Consider the following 18,075-nt stretch of genomic DNA (forward strand, 5'->3'; position numbering starts at 1 on the left):
ACAAACTTGAAACTCACAGTTCATCCCCAAAGATCCTTAGAGATGCATGTGAGGAGGTCCCAAAGAAGGGGGTGAGCACCTGAAAAACCTGTCTTTCCCCAACTACCCTTGTTGGTGTGGTTACCTAGAAAGCCATGCCCTTAAACCATCATGACTACAACTTTATTCCCTACAGCTTGCAAGTGAGTAGCTCCGCTCACTCAGGTAACAGCTGGGATAAAGGGTGCGATATAAACATGGCCTAACGTAAACCCAGATCCTCTGCCTCAGCGTAGTGGCTTCGCACCACGCTGCTGGCACCGCTCCTCGCCGCATGGTGCTGCTCCTTGATGCCGGGAACCTTCCACAGCCTCCCCTTTCAGCCGATCCCACAGCCAAGATGCCCCACGGGCACACCTATTCCCCCCCACCCCCCAACCCCTCGGCCGAGGTGATCCTCAGCCCAACGGAGTGCTGTGGGGCGCAGGAGTTTTGGCTTGCGGCGTCCCGGTCAGCGACGGCAACCCTGTCCTCCCTTTCCTCCTCTCCTCCACCCGACCACCACCTGGCACCTTCCTTCACCTCGGTGCCCCGGCTCCACGGCCACGGAGGCCCCGCTCAGCGCAGGACGCCCACGGGCCCCGTGTGTCTGGGCCTGCCCCGCTTCCCAGGGGAGGAAGGTGCCCGTGGGGGCCATGAGGGTCGGGCCGGGGCCTGCCTTGGCCTTGAGGGGCGGCCGGGCGCCTCCGAGAGCGGCCGGCAGGAACGCGTGGTGCCGGCGGAGGAGGCGGAGAGCGGGGGGGGGGGAAGGCGGCGGGGGGCCCCCGGCAGCCCCGGGGCGGGGAGGCGGCGGGAGCGGCGGCGCCTGCGCGCCCCCCGGCCGCTGAGGGGGCCGCGCCGCGCCGGGCGCTGGGGCGGGGTCTGCGGGCGCCGACGGGGCGGGCGGCGGCGGGCGCCACGTCGGCAACGGGGTAAGGCGCAGGAGTAAAGTCTGCGGCGGAGCCGAGCCCAGCTGAGCCGTGTCCGCCGGGCGGTGAGTGAGGGCTGAGCGACCGCCCCGGCCCCGCCGTTAGCCGGGGGGGGGGGGGGCGGGCGGGCGGCCGCCCGAGCGCCCTTCCTGCCTTCGCTCTTTTCCTCCCCGCGGAGGAAGGGAAACTTCTGGGGGAGGAGGCGGGAGGGGGACCGGGCGGGCCCGGGGAAGCGGAGCCGCCGCCGCCGCCTGCCCCCGCCGCGCCGGCGGCCCGGGGCGGGTGCGGCGCGGCCGTCTTTGTGCTTCCTGCCGCGGCACCGGGGGGGGCGTGAGGGAGGGAAGGAGGGAGGGCCGGGCCGGCCGTAGCGACTCCGGCGCGGCCTTGGCTGCCACGTCAGGGCCGCCGCCCTGCGCCGACGAGCCCGGCGGTGCTGGCGGGTGTGTGTGTGTGTGTGGGTGTCGCTGCCGGGCCGCCTCCCGAGCACCGCCGGGGAGGCAGGTAGCTGCGAGGGGAGGATGCGGCGGGGGCCGCGGGGGTTTAGGCCGCCCCGCGGGGAGGGGACGGGTCGGGGGGGTGGGGGCCTCGACGGGCCGGAGTCGGCGTCTCCCCGGGTGCGGGACCGGGCGCGGGGGGGCGGCTGCCGCCTCCTGCCGCTGCCGGGCGCCGCCTGGGCGGGCGGCGGGGGGAGCCGCGCTCGCCGCGGCCTCGCTCCCGCCTGGTCTTGTTCTCCCCTGTGAACTTCTCCGTGCCAGGAGAAGCCCTGCTTCGGGTTTTCTTTCCTTCTTCTTCAAACTCGGTGTTCGGATGCTTCCTGTGGTAACCTGCTCTTTATTTCATCCGTTTATCTCAAGTCAGGCTTGGTGGAGTAGAATCTTAAGCGGTTTTCTTGTAAACTGTTCGGGACCAGTTTAGCTTTTCACGTTCGCCTAACTAGGCGTTTATGTGGTGTGGCCTGAAAATAACTCTTAAGTTATTTTAGCCCTGCAGCTGGTTCTGGTCATTGCACGAAGCTCATAGACAGCCTCTGCGGATGCGATTAAATGTTTTCTTCTGCTCCTTTAACCAGGCTGAAAATGAGAACTCTGAATCAGGATGTCGCTCCGTAAGGAAGATAAATACCAAGTGCACGTAGTCAGCTTCAGTGTGTCCACAGCACTGCTTCGAGAGCGTGTCTCTGTATAATTGGAAGGGTACATAAAACAGTACACAAATAGTACACAAATACTGGTTTGTACGTACATTGATTTTAAGACTGCTTAGTAAATACTCTCCAGGCTTTTTTTAAAAAGAAGTTTTCTGTTAAGCTGTGATTAAACATTCGGTGAAGTTATGTTGTCTCCTCAGTATAGAAATGGACTGTGTCACAAAAGTGCAAAGCGAAAGGTGGTCCTTGTCCAACAAGCGAACAGGTCTAAATGTCAGGCAGGAGCCAACAAACGGGTGGTGAATGCTAGGGAAAAAGTGCATTGTTTCATTAACGGGGGTGGCAAGGAAGTTCAGCAGCAGCTTTATCACTCTGGCTTAACAGCACTGTCAGGTTTTGTCTATGTTGGTCTCCTGGAAAAGGAGAGCTGAGGCAGGTGGGGAGCTCAGGCACTGGGACAGCATTAGAAGAAATGGTGAAGGCTCTGCTTTAGAAAGCTGAGCTAGCAGGAAGCAGAGGATGACAGAACTGGTAAAATGGAGCTTCCATGACCCTTCTGAAGCTCCGCCCTGTGCCTTACTGGAATTTGCCATTTAATTTCTAGAAGCCACTTTTGGAGGACTAGAAAAGGGGAATTCAGGTTCCTACAGCCTTTGATTTGGTATCTTGCGAATCCTTGCTTCGGAGAAAACTTGACTGCCCATATCTAGAGCCCTGGAGCATCTTCTCGAGCTGATCTATACCTCAGTTGAGGGTGATGAAGAAATACTGGGTTCTCCTATAGGCAGATATCATGCTGTAATATCCTGGGCAGAGTTAAGGGTTGGGTTTTTTTTGCAGGAGATAAGCTTCCTTTTGTGCCTTTAATTGTGGCGTGTGTGTTTGTTTTTTTAATGCAGATATGTTGCATTACCTTCCCAGCTGTGTGCTGAACCCTGCATGCTGTGAGCCTATTGTTTACACTTCTTATGACAGACTTAGTATCTTTTGAGGGGGGTTGTAGCCCATCCTGCTGTAGGTTTAAAAATAAGCTGTAGCTCACACCTGGAAACTTCTGATCAACTTTTTGTAGTCTTTCCCTGAGAAGTCTATCTTTTTTTCCCCTGAAATGGGCATGCTCACTTCCAAGCCAGTCTTGCTCTGTATATAAATCTTAATTTTGAAACTTGGCTTTTAAACAGAAGGCTTGTTGAAATGTCAGTTATGCTCTTGGTTTTTAGCTACACACTTTCTACATGCCTGGATTTGTTTTTTTACTTTAGCACTGTTAGCATTGACTCTTTCTTCTTGCAGAAGCTCAGTCAACTGTCTGCCTTGCATTAACTAACTGAAAACCACGTTTCCAGATCAGCTGTGCTCTGAGGGTTATGTCTGAGAGAACTAACAGCACTGAGCACTCTTATTTGTAACATGTTACAAGCCCTAATCGAGGGCATGAAGCAGGAACCTGGTAGTCAGGGGTCACTTGCGCTCTTTGAAGCACTACCCTGAAGAGCAGCCATGGGTGGAATTACCTTTTTGGCTTCATGCTTATTTTCTTGTTTAATTTGTAGAGTAGAGCACTGTTACTCTTTGCAAACGGCATTTCTTAAGGTATCATCCCTAAAAATAATTGGCTTTCATACACGTGAAAGGCATCATATTAATTTTGAAATCTGCTGCAGCTGCTGAAGGAAGGAGGAAGAGCTGTGCGTGTGGCAAGGATTGTTTTGTTTTCCAGAAGCTCTGTAGCCAAGCTTTCTAACTGCATAGCTGGTGAGGAGAAGGAAGATAATTTTTTTTGTGGTGGACTAAGATGAGGCGATCAGTTAGTTTGCAGTTTTGTCAGGTGAATAGTTCCAGCACTGTCTGCTGCTGCAGCCTTCTGGAGCAGCGTTATGCTGCCAACTGAAATTGGCCCCATCCTTGGGTAGTTTCGGTGCTGCCTGCAAATATGTGAGTAGTGGCATTGAAACAAGACAGTTTTTCCTGGCTGCTGCTTGGGCCAGGTTTGCTGTGCTGAAACACTAGGGCTTTTTGTTTGTAAAGTCAGAAAGACATCAAGAGCATCATCTGAAGCTCAGGAAGTTGCACACGTCTGTAATGGTTAAAGCCCATTTCTCAATGGAAGGCTGAAATTTTACACAAGTTGCTGTTCAGAGACTGCAGACTTGTTAAGGAGAGGTGGGGTCTTAACATTGGTTACTATGCTTTGTAGTAACCCTCATGAAAGCATGCGGAGCAAGCAAAATTATCTCCATTGCCCAAGCACACAGAAGGAATTTCTGGTTTAGTAAGATAAATCTCATAAAATTTTGGCATTTTAAGGCCTTGCCGGGTGTGCTTCTCCCCAGATATGAGGCTTTGTATTTATGATTCCCACAATATGCCCATGGCAGGTATGTGACAGTAGCACTGCTCAGTAAGATGTCATTAACCTTCTACATTTCTTGTAGGTGTATGCAGAAAACTTTTGTGGAAACAACTAACTAGAAATCTTCACAAAGGAATACATTCGGTGAGAACATTTTATTTGAATCCGCTTTGGTGTGAATGAATGTGTGGCTCTGCTGTTACCTCTAGAGCTTCCTAGCGCTTTCAGTCCGAGTCCTATAACAGTGTTAATGTTATAAGTAGCACTTGAATTAAAAGTTTTCTTCTAAACCATCTCTTCTTTACAGCTGTGTAAAACTTTGAAGCTTCCGATGTATTTCATATTCTGACAATACAGAAGTGTTTTCTTCTTTAAAACCAATTGAAAGAGTGACTTAGGTTTTTTTATATAATTTTTTTTTAGTATGAAGGTTGATATGTATTTTAATATGTTGCTAAAAAAGATGAGAAGTTATCTGTTATTTCTTGAATGACTAGCACCCTCATAAGCATACAGGGAAAAACAACAGAAAGTAGTTTACATGTGTCCTTGTTTGAAATATCTTTCAAGATCTGCATTTGCTTCCACTTTTCAACATAAGAAAACGCAAAGCTTATGTATTCATCTGCACAGATGAAAAAGAAGGGTGGAGAGTGCCACTGATACGCGAGATGTCTACTTCATTAATGTCCATATGAATTCTGCCAGGACTTACGGAGATCCTACCTCATTCTGCGTGATCATTTAATGCAGGTGTTAAATGAAGCTGGAGGCTTTGCCACAGTGACACAAGACACTGAATTTGGCATCACAGGATGAAAATGGCAAAGAAAGAACTACTGGCTTGCTTGCTTTTTCCCTTTTTTTTTTTTTTTTTTTTTTTCCCCCCCCAGTTTTAGCATACTTTGAAGAAGATTCCGAAAAACATATCAGAAAAGTTCCAAAGTCCAGGTTTCTGATAAGTCTTTGCCTTGTTGCATGTGCTGGCAATACGGGTAATATTTGTGACTAATGATTAAGTGCATAGAGGACTTTGAATCTGCAGTTTCCATCTTAAGTTTCTAAATTTCCTTAATACCATGTCTGAATGACCTAATTCTCCACACAAAAGTCTTATCCTTGCACTTCCAGATCAGTGCCTTAAGCGTTAGCTGAGTTGTAATCTCTTATTGGGTCTCATTAATTTTGCTTTCTTCTTCTTTGCGGGGACTCACCTTCAGCAGGGAGAGTGAAGAGGAACCTCCCTTAAGATACACTACAGTCTGGTGACCAGGGGAGTCCTGCAACGTGGGACATACGAGCTTGGCTCTTATTTGGCGAAGGAGACGTTGAACTGTGAGTTCTCTCACCTTGATGATATTATGTAGAAGATAGTGGGTGGCTTCTGCTCTTCTAATTCCATTTTTTGAAGCAAAAAATTACATTCCTGCCTTCTTTGTCTCAAAACTGGGCGAAGTTATCTGCCACCAAGCAGTTATTCCAGGCCTTTGAGCTCCAGTCAATAGAAATACTCACCTTAAATCTCTGGAGGGGAGCCCGGTTTAAGGCGCACTCCTGTGCATAGCATAACTTGTGAGCAGAAAATACTACACCCTGTTTAGCACGCAGGATTCTGGATCACTTTTCAGAGGCTCTTAAGTCTCCCGATGTGTCAAATTGGCTACAAGGATGGATGATGCAGGCTGTAACCTAGATATCTTAAGATTTTGCTGCTTAAGTCCTTTGTTGGTCTTGGTCTCAGTTCTGTGATTCACTGGAAAGGTGCTACAGAAAAACAAAAGGACTTGAATTGCACTTTGTGAGCTCTTGTGTACCAGGTTCTGTTTCGGGTGAAGTTGTGAGCCTTTTCTGACAGGGATGGGATTTCTGTTTTCACCTGCATTGATGTAGTAGGAGAACAGTGAGTGAAGCCTAGGACATGCTGGTTAGGCACATCTCTTGCAGCATCCCTGGAGTGCTTCGACACTCCTGTAGAACCACACACGATACAGCAGTTTACAGCCTTCTGACCTGCAGACCCCTGAAGGCTCCCTTCTGTGTAGAACAGACTCAGTCCTACCAGCAGTGACTTCATTTCCCTTAGCAGCTCTTCTCAGGCCCACTTAGTACTCCACTGACTCCTGGGGTCTGATAGCAGCAGGTTACCCGTGCCCGAGCTGTAGAAGACAGACTGCTGTGGTCCATGTGGTGGTAAGAGTGTGGAGTATTTCTGTGGTCTAGGAGGAGTTGCAATTGTGTTATATCATTGCATGTGAGTGATATATTGTGTCATATTCCTGTCTATGTTTTTAAAAAGTAGCTTGGAGTCAAGACTTACATAACCTTGAGGTTCTAGGGAAGGTAGCAGGGGAGGAAATGCCTAATCTTAGCGTTGGTTTTTTTTTTTTTTTATATAGTGCTGTGATTTTTTTTTTTTATGTTGGTTTTTTTTTTTTTTTTTAATACTTTATCACTAAACTAGAAACTCTGCTATGAAACTCCCTGCTGCTTTGCTCACTTAGCTCTGCAGGAACTGTAACCAAATCTGACAGTGGCCTAAACTAGATTACAGACACTTATGAAAGCATCTTTTAGCTGCACTGTTTGCCAGTCTAACTCTTTACACAGGTCTGACCTTAATTAAATACGTGTATGATGCCTAGTGCAACAGATCCTTCGTACTTCACTGGGGCTGTATCTGCTGTCAGTGCTGCTGTGTTCAATACCACCTTAATAGCAGAAAATACTAAAACTTGTGTGGAGCCTTGTGGTGCTTTTAGTGTTCTGCCATGTTCAAAACTGGGAACTTATTCCAACTTCCCTCTAAACTCGTTGACAATCCCTGACAGTAGTTTGTCCTTCCTCATAAGATTAAATAAATTTCCTGAGCCTCTTACGAGGAATTGTTGACAGAAACTTTTCAGGAGCTCAGACAAGCAATTTCACCTGGGTTTCTGTTGAGAGTTATGTGCCAGTTAGATACAAGTATCTCAGTGGAGCTAGTTCTTTATAAAAATTATCACTGGCTTAACCTGTTTGTCTCCCTTGAGTTTGCTTTAAAGCTGTTTTGATCACTTTTTTGTTCCTTTGTTTGGAGTAAGACTTACTAGGTTGTGACTTCTGTTTTACTTTTTTTAGGACCTTCCCTAATGCAGCAAATAAACTCTTTGCAAATTTCTGATAATCGTCCTAATGAACAAAATGCCCGCATGTCGGGTAGAAACATAGTTGCTTCATGTTTGTAGGGATGTTTTGGTCAGTGATGTCAGTCCTGTGAGTTTCTGACATCACCTGCCTTCTCTTTCTTATACTGCTTGATATTTTTGTTTCAAGTTGGAAAAAAAAAAAAACAACCACCTACATGTAACTTCACATAGTGAGGATGAAATCCTTGTATTTCTTCCAGCTTGTATTAGATGAATGCAAAGTCATAAGTCATGTAGTACCTGAGTCTGGTCCTTTCTCAGAACCTGATTGCCCTTGGTTGCTCCCTGCGATTGGTTGGGCTTTTTCTTTTTTTTTTTTTTTTTTTTCTCCCTTGATTTACTAACCTGTAATTAAATAAAATAACAAGGAATTCTCTAATTGATACTTTTTCAAATTGCCTCTTGGCCCTCATGCATTTAGTTATGATGTGCTGCTATTCACTTTCCTATTTCTTAGCTTCCACATTTGCATTTCTGGCTTTTGAGAGGTATTTGTTCAGCACTGCCATCAAATCAGCTATCCACGTAGTAGGTTTTTTTTGCTTGCTTCCCTGTTCAGCTTCTTGTGTAAAGGTACCTGTGTTTCTTGTGTCGTGAACTGATACCCTTAGTGCTGATTGTGAGGACTCTTTAATATTCAATTTATGCTTGCTTCGCATCCAAAGATCTATCATTTAGTGTGTGGGTGCTGGTTTTTACTGTGATATTTTGACTTCATAATTATACTGCGAGGGTTTTAGCTGTTGTTTTCCAGGTAAGTCTTCCCATCTTCAAGTTCTGCTTCTGCCTCCTCATTCCTTCTTCAGATCCCAGCCACTGCTTTCTCACCCAGAGGAGGTACAGAGAGATCTGGGCATGGCAAGACAGGCTGGAATTATTTTTGTGGTGGTCAGTGGCTCCTGGAAGAAATTAAATGATTTAAAGGCTCGTGTATGTGTGCAGGGAGAAGGGAACTAAGAGGTCACTGGCAGGAAGATAGAAGTATGCTGAGTGGTATAATGCAACTTGTTTTTCTTTCTCATTTTCCTGACATCAGTGCCTGCTGAGGAGGGAAAACAGGACTGGAAGGAGGCAGGATTTAACACCAAGGCACATTTTGGTGGGGGAGGAAAGCAGGAGGGAACGCTGGGCTAGATACTGATTTTCCTCCAAAGGGAAAATTCAGTAAGCAGAGCTGCTGATTTGAGCTTTCTCCTGTGCTTCTCTTCACTGTCAGGGACTGCTGCTCTAGAACTGCTCAAGGAAACGGCTTTTGATATAAAGAAATGTTCTTTCTGAAATGTTTTCATTGGAAAGTTTCTGTAGAGCTAAAAAAGTCCAGTTCTGCTGCTATCACCACACTGTGTATGCAGTACTGCTACAAGATAAATGGAGTGTTTTCACTGCGTTTCTTCTGTCTTGTTTTCATAGCATTTATTAAAATTCTGCTGCAAGGACTTATTTCTTTAAAGTACTGCTTTCCAGGTGCTAACAGGTCTTATAGGCACGTTGCTGTTGTTGTTCTAGTGCCCACCACCTCTATGATCACTGGGCTTTGCTTTTTTTAGTACATAAATGTAAACTATTGTATGACAGTGGCTGTTTTGTTTTTCATACTGTTCTTCACGATTGCTTTTTAGGTTTGAGAGGCACTTGGTGTGGGGTGGCAGTTCTCACCAAGCCTGCTGACCTGTTGGAAGGCTCCTTTTTCAAGTATTAAGTCTGGCTGAAGAGTACAAAAGCACGGTCTGATAATGAAATAGCAGTTTGGCAGGACCTGTTAGCATATCTAATAATGAAGAACTTCCTTTTCTGTAGAACTTGAACTACATGAGCTTTGGCTTCATGGATTTATTTACGCTTTTATGCTTAACATTTAAACATTTATGCTTTGCCAGACAAAATCTACAGCATATGTGAATTTCTTTTTTAGGCAATAATGAATCAAACAGACAAAAATCAACAGGAAGTCCCATCGTACCTTCATGATGATCCACCAGAAGGTACGTATTAGTTTTCATAATGTCAAGTAAATTCAGAGTTTCATTGGAAGTTCAGATCTCTCTTAAAAAAATGGATCTACAAGCTGAACACTTGAACTTTCATTGAAGTAACAGTAAGCAAGCCAACCCTGGGATGGGATGGGCCTGGATTATTGTTCACTTCTGCATTATCCCGATTATAGTAAGGCCACTGAATATAGCTCAGTGAGCAACTGTACTGATAAATTATAAAGAAGATGGGAAGATACTGAAGGACATAATTTGCAGATTAGTTTCCAGAAATGTGAATTGATCCAATAGGTATTTATTTCTGCTGTTCGTTGTGTGAGATGGAAAGAGCCCAGCTTCACTTTTGGAGACCTTGCTGACTTCATAGTGCTTGTGATTTTTAAACGAGATGTCTTTAAAGATATATGGAACTTTATTACTTTTGAAGACCCTTTTTCATCATGCAATTAACTGTGATTCTAACGACTTAATCTCATGTTTTCCTAAAACCAAACAAACACTTGACTTCATTAATGCAGTGGCATCTTGGTCTCCTGAAGCAAATGAATCTTAAATTGGTTATTAGCTCTGTAGAGGGGATGCAGTTGCAAATGAGCAGAATTCCCTTCCGGGCTGTAGGATGGCAGGACTGTGAAGAGTCCTGTTTGTGTGATGTGACTGGAAGCATACTAGATCAAAAACCATTCTTGGCACACAGGTTGTCTGTGTTCTGTCTTCTCTTGCTTTAAGACCAAATGTGTTGGATGCAGAGTTCAGTGAGTGCCAGTTCCTCTTGGTTCATTGCTCTTCAACTTTCGATAGCCCTTTAAAGCTCGGTTGGTTGGTTGGTTTGGGTTTTTTCTTTAACTTTTGGATGTTGTATAACTGAACAGTTCACTTGAACAACAGTATTTTCCACTAACTGTAGCAGAATGGATTGAAGTGGAATAGCTCACTCTCTTCCTAACAACTGTGAGGCAGGAATCACAAGTACAAGAAGATGAGAGGAAAGGGAGAAATAGATTTTTCGTGGCACAGTGGTTATTAAGCTCTACTATACTTGAACTTGTTACAGTATCATGGTGTGAGGACCAAAATCTTTCTTTGTAAGCTCTTACAAGGTTGTCAAGATCCCAGAAGCATTTCTGAAGGCAAATGCCAGGTTGGAAACTATGTCCTAATGAGCATTATCTTTGAGTCTGATTTTTAAGGGTGTGTTTTGGGGAGTGTTTTTTATTTGTTTTTTTTTTTTTTCCTTAGAGATTGAATTTTATTTTATACATGTTAAACCTCACATGTAGAGAATGAACAGTGGTCTGGCTGGTAAACTACAACCCATTCTTTCTTGAGGAAGGCAGTGAAACAAGTGGGCATTTTTTTTATCTTCCTAGAATATTCAGTAGGTTGTCCAGATTCAGAGTATAACAGCAGAGTCTGATCATCACTAGGTATTGCAAGGTTTTATTTAAAATTTGCAAGCAATTAAGACTAATTTTCTTCTGCACAGTATCTTTTTTCAGTATGACAATAACCACTTTGAATATGAAGTCTAAATAGATGGAGAAAGTTAGTGTAGCTAGAGGGAGTAGAATGAAACACAGCTCACCTTAATGGAAACTCCATCCCTGAAGAGGCTTTTTCCTTATCATCCTGTTTCACATGCACTCTTCAAGCCTTATGATTTTAGTTAAAATGTTGGAATACCCTTGAAGAACATCCTTGTTTTAAATGTCATATGAGGCCTTTGTATGCGATATGCTTACACTATTATAGAAAGATGGACAAGTGTGGATGGAAGGCTACCAGATCAATGTTGGCAAGAAGATCAGCTCTCTGAACGGGCTGCCAAAAAAAAAAAAAAAATCCTTAGAGGAAAGGCTCAACGCCAAAACCAATTTGCAGTTTTCCATAAAGATATAAATAGTTGCAGTTTGTCCAAATAGCACTTGACAAGCTTGGTGCCGAAAGGCTGTAAAGAAATACATATGTAGAAGAAACTTTTGTGCTCATGCTTTCTGAGTAGGGCTATTCTAATGCTTTTTCTGCTTTGCAAGTGGCACCAACCTTTGCAACCTATGTTCATTCAAACTCTTGTTCGCTGTTAGACTTTTTTTTCAGCAGGAAGCTGGCTGCAAGGTAGCATGGTAGAGCCAACCCCTGAGCAGGGAACTTGGGTCATTTTCTCCCTCGATTTAGGAACGATCTGTTTCACCTTCTTTCTCATACCGGTTAGAAACAAGGAGATCAGTAATGCGTATCCTAGAGCAGGAATCAACCGGCAATAAAAACTCTTTGCAGCTGCGAGCATTTACTAGATCTCATGGACGATGCACACAGGAATGAAATGGAAATGTATCAACCACCGCCAGAAGTTATTAGTGCACCAAGTTGTAGTCAGTATTTACACTTGTGAAATAAAGTAGATGTTGTCAGAACTTTACTCCCGCTCACCCTGACGGTAGTGATCCAGTTAGGTGGAAGTGAAGCACTTTCTGACCAAATTTTTTACAAGGTGTGTAAGTCTGCTGACAAGAATCCTCTAATGAATAATACCTAGGCAGTGGATTTTATAGTGGGCTGTACATACTCCTCTTTAAGTGTGATTCTTTAAAGGTTTTCTGTATGTAATTAGAAATTCTGATCTCTGTGTGGTTGTGTTGGCAATGCATTTTTTCTGGAGATGTTCGGGTTGAAAGCTGCTGGCCTAGAATGAACCAGCAAGGGTATTGGCTTTAAGTAAAAGGCTGTCGTTTGTGTTTCTAGTTTCCATGACCCTTTCTGTTATCTATATCAATTTCTTAAATGAGAGACTAGTGTGAGCTGGAAGCATTGTTCGTATTTTTTTTGCTCCCTTGAGCTGCACTGTTCCTCTGTATGTTTTTTTCTTCTTTTTGTCAAACTTGTAAGAAATCCTGTCATTTAGATGGCATCTTCTGTTTGAATTATTCCAGGCATGCACATAGGAACATCTAACTTGACACTTTTAAAACTAATTCTGAGTCCTGGGTCAGTCCTGGCACTATTACAGATTCATTGGAGGTGCATGGGAAGTTGTTCACCCTCGCTTTTTGTCTTGTAGTAGATGAGTGCTGGGAGGTGACTCTTGGAAACTCCTCTGGGAGTTGTCAGCAGCCAGAGCACTGGCGGGAGAGGCCTGTTCAGCTGGTCCTGCTAAGGCACATCGCAGTGCAGAGCGAATGCGTTGGCAGGGGCTGGGTAGAGGTCTCTGGATCTAGATCTGATTTTTCTTTTCCCCTGCCTCTCCAGACTCCTTATCCTCTTCTAAGCATGTTCTTTGTGCTGCTGGCTTCCTCACCTTTTTATTTCGTATTTGTTTCTTCCCTAGCTCTGCCCACTGTGGGTGTTCTTGCTGTTTTTCTCTTGGTTCCTCCTGTTGTTTTTCTCTAAGAAAGGGAAAATCCCATGTTATCTACAGGTAGCTAGAAAATACAAAAATTTGTAGAACTCTTTCCGTACTTGTGTTTAATTGGCTGTCTCTTGCCATCGGTGTCCCTAAAACATTTTTTAAGAAGTATTTGGGGTTGGTGAGAACCTGATAAGGCAGGAGCTGAAATACGCTTACCTGTACAATGTTGTTGCGAAGACCAGAGACTTCTCAAGGGTCACACTGAAAATACCATGCAAACATGTGTCAGGGCTACTGGTTTATAGGTGCAGTAGGTGATATTTTCTTGTGTGCTTAAATACAACTTGAACATACTGCTTCATCTTCCTGTCTGTTCTCTGAAGATTAGGTGATGTTTATGCAGTAGCAGGGCATGGCGTTGCAGTCTTAATTCCTTTTAGAGGCAAAGTGCATGTATCTCTTTAGGATTTTGAAGCCTACTTTTAGAAATATAAAGCAATTACCGAACTATTGGAAGGCTCAGTGGCTAATTCTGGGAGTCTATTACTTTAACACTCTCTATTATTTTCAGGCTATGTAATTGTACCATGAGTATAGAATAGGAATTTACTTTGGCAGCGTATAGCAAGAAACTGCACAAAAAGCAGGTTAAACATAATATTAAAAAGAAAAAAAAAATGTATTTACGTGGTCAATAACATGAAGATATCCTATAGCTTGAGATTTGTTTTTGTGCATCATATTGGGACTTCTGTTGGGAGCCTTTAACTCTTGCTATAGTTAATGCCTTTGGGGACCACTTTTGGTAGTCAGTTAACTTATCTGGCCTTTGGACGATCCAAATTACAGAAAAGCATTTTTTGAAAGAAAATTAAATTTGTGTACATCATGAAGAAAGGATGTGAGACAGTGAAGAGTTGTCATCAGTTTTGTCCTTCTCACAGTCCTTTTGACTCCTGCTCTCGATTGTAACCTCCTTTTGCCTCTTTCCTGACACCTGCACACAACCCTTGTAAGCCCATCTTCCAAACAGTAATTAGTAAGGAAAGAAACAACTTTGTCTCAAGGTGAGGTCTTTTCAGAGAACAGCTCTTTTTAAAATAAATCTTTGGCTCTGCTTCTCCAGGAAACTTTTTCTAGTCTTTCCTTAGAGATTTGAAAAGCAAGATAGTGCTGTTGCTTTTGGGGTCTCCCCCCCCCCCGCCCCGTGGGTTAACTCTTAGTAGTAGGATGAGGGGAACAGGAGGGGTGTGTTATTCCCTCCATTAATAAAGTCCAGGAATGAGGCTAATTTGACCATGAGACTTTGCAGAGTCTGGGAAGGTAGTGGTGCATGCAGAGGACAGAAGTTTATCACGTAACGCTGTCTGGGAGCTATGTGCCTGATATTTGTAGGCTCGGTGTTGAGCTGTTTTAGAAAACAGCACAGAGGTATGTGTCACTGCAGCAAAGTGTTCTTGTTTGGAACTGTGGCGGTGTATGAGCATTCAAGAAAAGTAGCCTGCGAGGTAAGTGTACGTGGTGTGCAGTGGCCGCTAGGCTAGAAAAGGAAATACTTCGGAACAAATTTTCTTTTGAAAAGCTTTGCACTGTGATTGATTTGCTTGTTGCTTCCTCCCTTAGGTTCGTTAAAAGACCACCCGCAGCAGCAAGCTGGCATGCTTTCTCGTGTGACTGGTGGCCTCTTCAGTGTCACAAAGGGAGCGGTTGGTGCCACGATTGGGGGTGTTGCTTGGATTGGAGGGAAGAGCTTGGAAATTACTAAAACAGCAGTCACATCTGTGCCTTCAATGGGAGTGGGGCTAGTCAAAGGAAGTGTTTCTGCTGTAGCTGGAGGTGTTACAGCTGTAGGATCTGCTGTTGCAAGTAAAGTGCCTTTAACAGGAAAGAAAAAGGATAAGTCTGACTAAAAGCAAAACTGAGACATACTTGATTTTCCAGAATACTACATCAGTGGCATTAAAATCTGCTGAGATTTGGACCATGAGAAGCCATGTGTCTTAGACACTTTATCTTCTAGAGAGTTGTGCAAGTGACTCGATTTCATCTGCAAAGGAGAGAAGAAGCTTGGCTAGCCCGGCGTATGAAGATTTATTAGAGCCTAGATTGAAGCTTTGTATCTGGTGAAATGTTACACTTGATAACTATAGAAGCGAGTACCTGTATCTGAAGGGATAATACATATTTGAATATTCATTTACTGTAAGTGTTTTGCAGTTTTGTACTAAAATGTGAACATAAACTTGGTAGTCTCTGCAGTACCATCAATTTGACGAGATGCCATTTACTGTTCTCAGTGGTTTCCACATTCTCCTGGTAAGGATCCCTCAGCTGCGTAATGGTATTGTTGGATGTACCTGAATAATTTCAGTCATGAAAATGGATTTGCAGACAGGTGGTAAACGGCCGGTGACTGCGCTCTACCAGTACAGACAGGAGCAAATGGAACCAGAGGTGTGCAGAAATTGTGAGAGTGGGAGATAGAAGTGAGGAAGTTTGACAGCGTGGTAGAAGGGATCATAAAGAGTATGCTACCTTAATGCCTTATTAGAAAAAAAAAAAAAAAAAAAAAAGTCAACAAACTTTAACTAGGTGAAGCTGTGGAAAGAACTTGTCGTTCTGGAGCAGTTCATGAGAATGAGCTTTAGACTCTTTACGAATCCTGGTATCTGAAACCTTGTCAGTTTTTACTGAAAACAAGCTTGCTCCATCTCAGGTGTATTTAATGATATGCATCTATCTCCTGCAAGTGAAAACTTGCTTCTAATAAACTTCTTATAGACACCAGAAAAAGTGATGGCTTAATGGAAGCTGGGCTGATGTTTGTGGTCATCACAGCTGTCTGACTTCAAAGAAATTCCTTTGTGTAGTTGGAAACCACTGAAAAACTAGCAAAGCTGTTGTCCCAACTTCACGATGCGCCAGGTTAGCTTCTTGCTCTGTTTCAGCAAATGCAAGGAATTTTTCACTACATCTTTCTCTCATATTTTGCATTTTGATTTTTGAGTAAAATGCGATGTTTTATTTAAAACAAACCAAAAAGGGTAGATGAGGCCTTAAAAAAAAAAGGGAGAAACATCATCCAAGTAAATTGTATACTGACAAATTCCAAACATTGACACACCTCAGATGGGAACAGCTGTAGGTCCTCTGCAGTGTGTGAAGCAAAATGCACTTGTAATGACACAGCTTGAGGTTGCCTTAAAATAGCTGTTGCTGATTATTTTTTTTTTCGTGTGTGTGTGTGTGTACTGACTTTGCAAATAAGTAACCTCTTTGGAAGCCCCTAGAAGAACGCTGTGAATGTTGTGTATGCAGTATTTTCTAAAAACTCTTGTTTCCACAGAGAACTTCTAAGCACATAAACATACTTTTTCAGTGGCTGTGGTTGTACAAGAAGGATATATAGGGAGACTTTTTAGAAATTGAAAAAAAAATCAGAACGTATCACTCTTCTAAAGCTTAGTCCTATATTCATGGGTGTTGAAAGTACACTGTGTGTAAATTATGGTACAGTAGTCACCTAGTCTTTCTGAGCCATTGGCATTTCAACTGCACTCTGGAACAACTTTATATGATATCAGTAATTGTATATGTTGGTAGTATGGTATTTGTAAGCACTGGGATTTGGGGCAGTGGGAAGAACAAAAACCCCAAAATTGGCATTATCTGCTCCTTTTGTTAGATGCACCGGCTGCTTAGCTCCAGTATGCTGCAAGGGTGTGATGAGGTAAGTTTATGCAACAGATGGAAGACTTGAACTGTTTTTTTATAATCGAAAGCTGATTGCAATAGAATGTAGTGTAGTTTAAGGATTCTAGTTAGCTCTAGAAATGAGCTAGCTTGGATATTGGAGACAAACCAGCTACAGCAAATGGTTTGGCACGGTCTGTTCCCCTGCAGTTTCCAATGCAGACATATCCGCAGAATGCTACCACTGAGCTCTTCAGAGTCACCCGTTTGGAGCATAGTGATATTTGTAACACCCAACCAAACCCTTCCTAATCGTTGGTCATACCCCTTTTTTTATTACAGTCTCTAATTTTTCTACTATGAAACTTGCTGCAAAACAAGTGTGGTCTGAGGTAAGCAATGTTAGATCTGTAAAGAGCTGCCAACACTTCATTATGTTTTGTTCTTGACATATCCAGTAGTTATTACTTCTGAATCTTGTAACTGAAACACTTTCACGTGGCATATGGTTTTAGTTTTCGAAAAGAGCTTTGTCCTATATCCTGCATATTTTTACATTCCCTTATGAAACTTGCTTCGTCTTAAAAACTTGTTCTGATTCTCTCCTGACACTTGTGAAACATTAAATTGTTGCTGTTTCAGACATTTGAAAGCTTCCTTACTTAATTTGTGGAGAAGGGCATACTTAGGTATAAACCTTCCCACAGTATCATGCCCCAGAGTGTCTTTTATCCGCATCTAAATAGCACCAAAACTAACTTCACTGTGTAGGCTGTGCATAGACACAACAGAAAATCCCTTGTAGTGTTTTTTTTTGCGTTTTGTTTGTTTGTTTGTTGTTTTTGTTTTTTTTTTTTCCCCCCTGGGAACTGAAGCTTGGGGATACCCACTTCTGAGTTTGTAGTGAGCTAAATGGAATATGGAACTGAAAATTTCAGGGGCAGTGGGGTTGTTCTTGCGGTGCTTTTATTTTGCTCTCCTTCTCTCAGCCCCCGTTTCGAAAGGGGAAATGGTTATGAAGACTACTTGTCTGCCTGACTGCTCGCTGTGTACCGCCAGGCTGGTCTGCAGGCTTTTATGTGTGAGACTTGAACGGTACAAACCGGGTCGTGCGCTCACTGTGAGCGACAGCAAGAGATGAGGAAGCGGATTTCAGCAATACAATGTGTTGGTAACTGGGAGCTTCCCTGAGGTTTTATTATGAATGAATCCTGGGAAAAAGAGAGGAATGGGTCCCAAGCATAGGGTTATGAATGAAGGATTGAATGAATTTTGGTCTGCTGTCAGAGAGAAGGAGTCTTTCTGCTTACGCTTTCGTTTTGAGAGGGAAGGAGGATAAATTGACACCTTCAGAATGGAAAATGAGTTTGTGATAACTGTGACTCAGTTAAGGAAATATGTCACTTCCCTGTT

The 18,075-nt window shown here is 43.8% G+C and overlaps 1 protein-coding gene across 4 annotated transcripts; it reads left to right on the plus strand.

The window, feature by feature from the left end:
• The first annotated feature begins 884 nt into the window (after positions 1 to 884).
• Positions 885 to 17,307, plus strand: TMEM263 (transmembrane protein 263). Of its 4 annotated transcripts, none has more exons than XM_033004417.2 (5): positions 885 to 1,012; positions 4,530 to 4,591; positions 5,668 to 5,782; positions 9,545 to 9,614; positions 14,593 to 17,307. In XM_033004417.2, the coding sequence occupies exons 4-5, from the start codon at positions 9,551 to 9,553 to the stop codon at positions 14,877 to 14,879; spliced, it is 351 nt and encodes a 116-aa protein (XP_032860308.2). In that variant the 5' UTR covers positions 885 to 1,012; positions 4,530 to 4,591; positions 5,668 to 5,782; positions 9,545 to 9,550; the 3' UTR covers positions 14,880 to 17,307. The 4 variants fall into 4 exon arrangements, with proteins under 4 accessions (XP_032860308.2, XP_032860309.2, XP_042648450.1 ...); XM_033004418.2 differs by lacking the exon at positions 885 to 1,012 and adding an exon at positions 1,290 to 1,387; XM_042792516.1 differs by lacking the exon at positions 885 to 1,012 and adding an exon at positions 1,319 to 1,448.
• The last annotated feature ends 768 nt before the right edge of the window (positions 17,308 to 18,075 follow it).

Source organism: Tyto alba, unplaced genomic scaffold, assembly GCF_018691265.1.
Source record: "Tyto alba isolate M040663 unplaced genomic scaffold, T.alba_DEE_v4.0 Super-Scaffold_2, whole genome shotgun sequence".
In the NCBI taxonomy this organism is placed as follows: domain Eukaryota; kingdom Metazoa; phylum Chordata; class Aves; order Strigiformes; family Tytonidae; genus Tyto; species Tyto alba.

Bases quoted from the DNA above. Each gene is read 5' to 3' on its own strand.
- TMEM263 (XM_033004417.2), top strand. From the start codon at position 9,551: ATGAATCAAACAGACAAAAATCAACAGGAAGTCCCATCGTACCTTCAT. The intron at 9,615-14,592 runs GTACGTATTAGT...TTCCTCCCTTAG, and splicing joins TCATGATGATCCACCAGAAG to GTTCGTTAAAAGACCACCCG.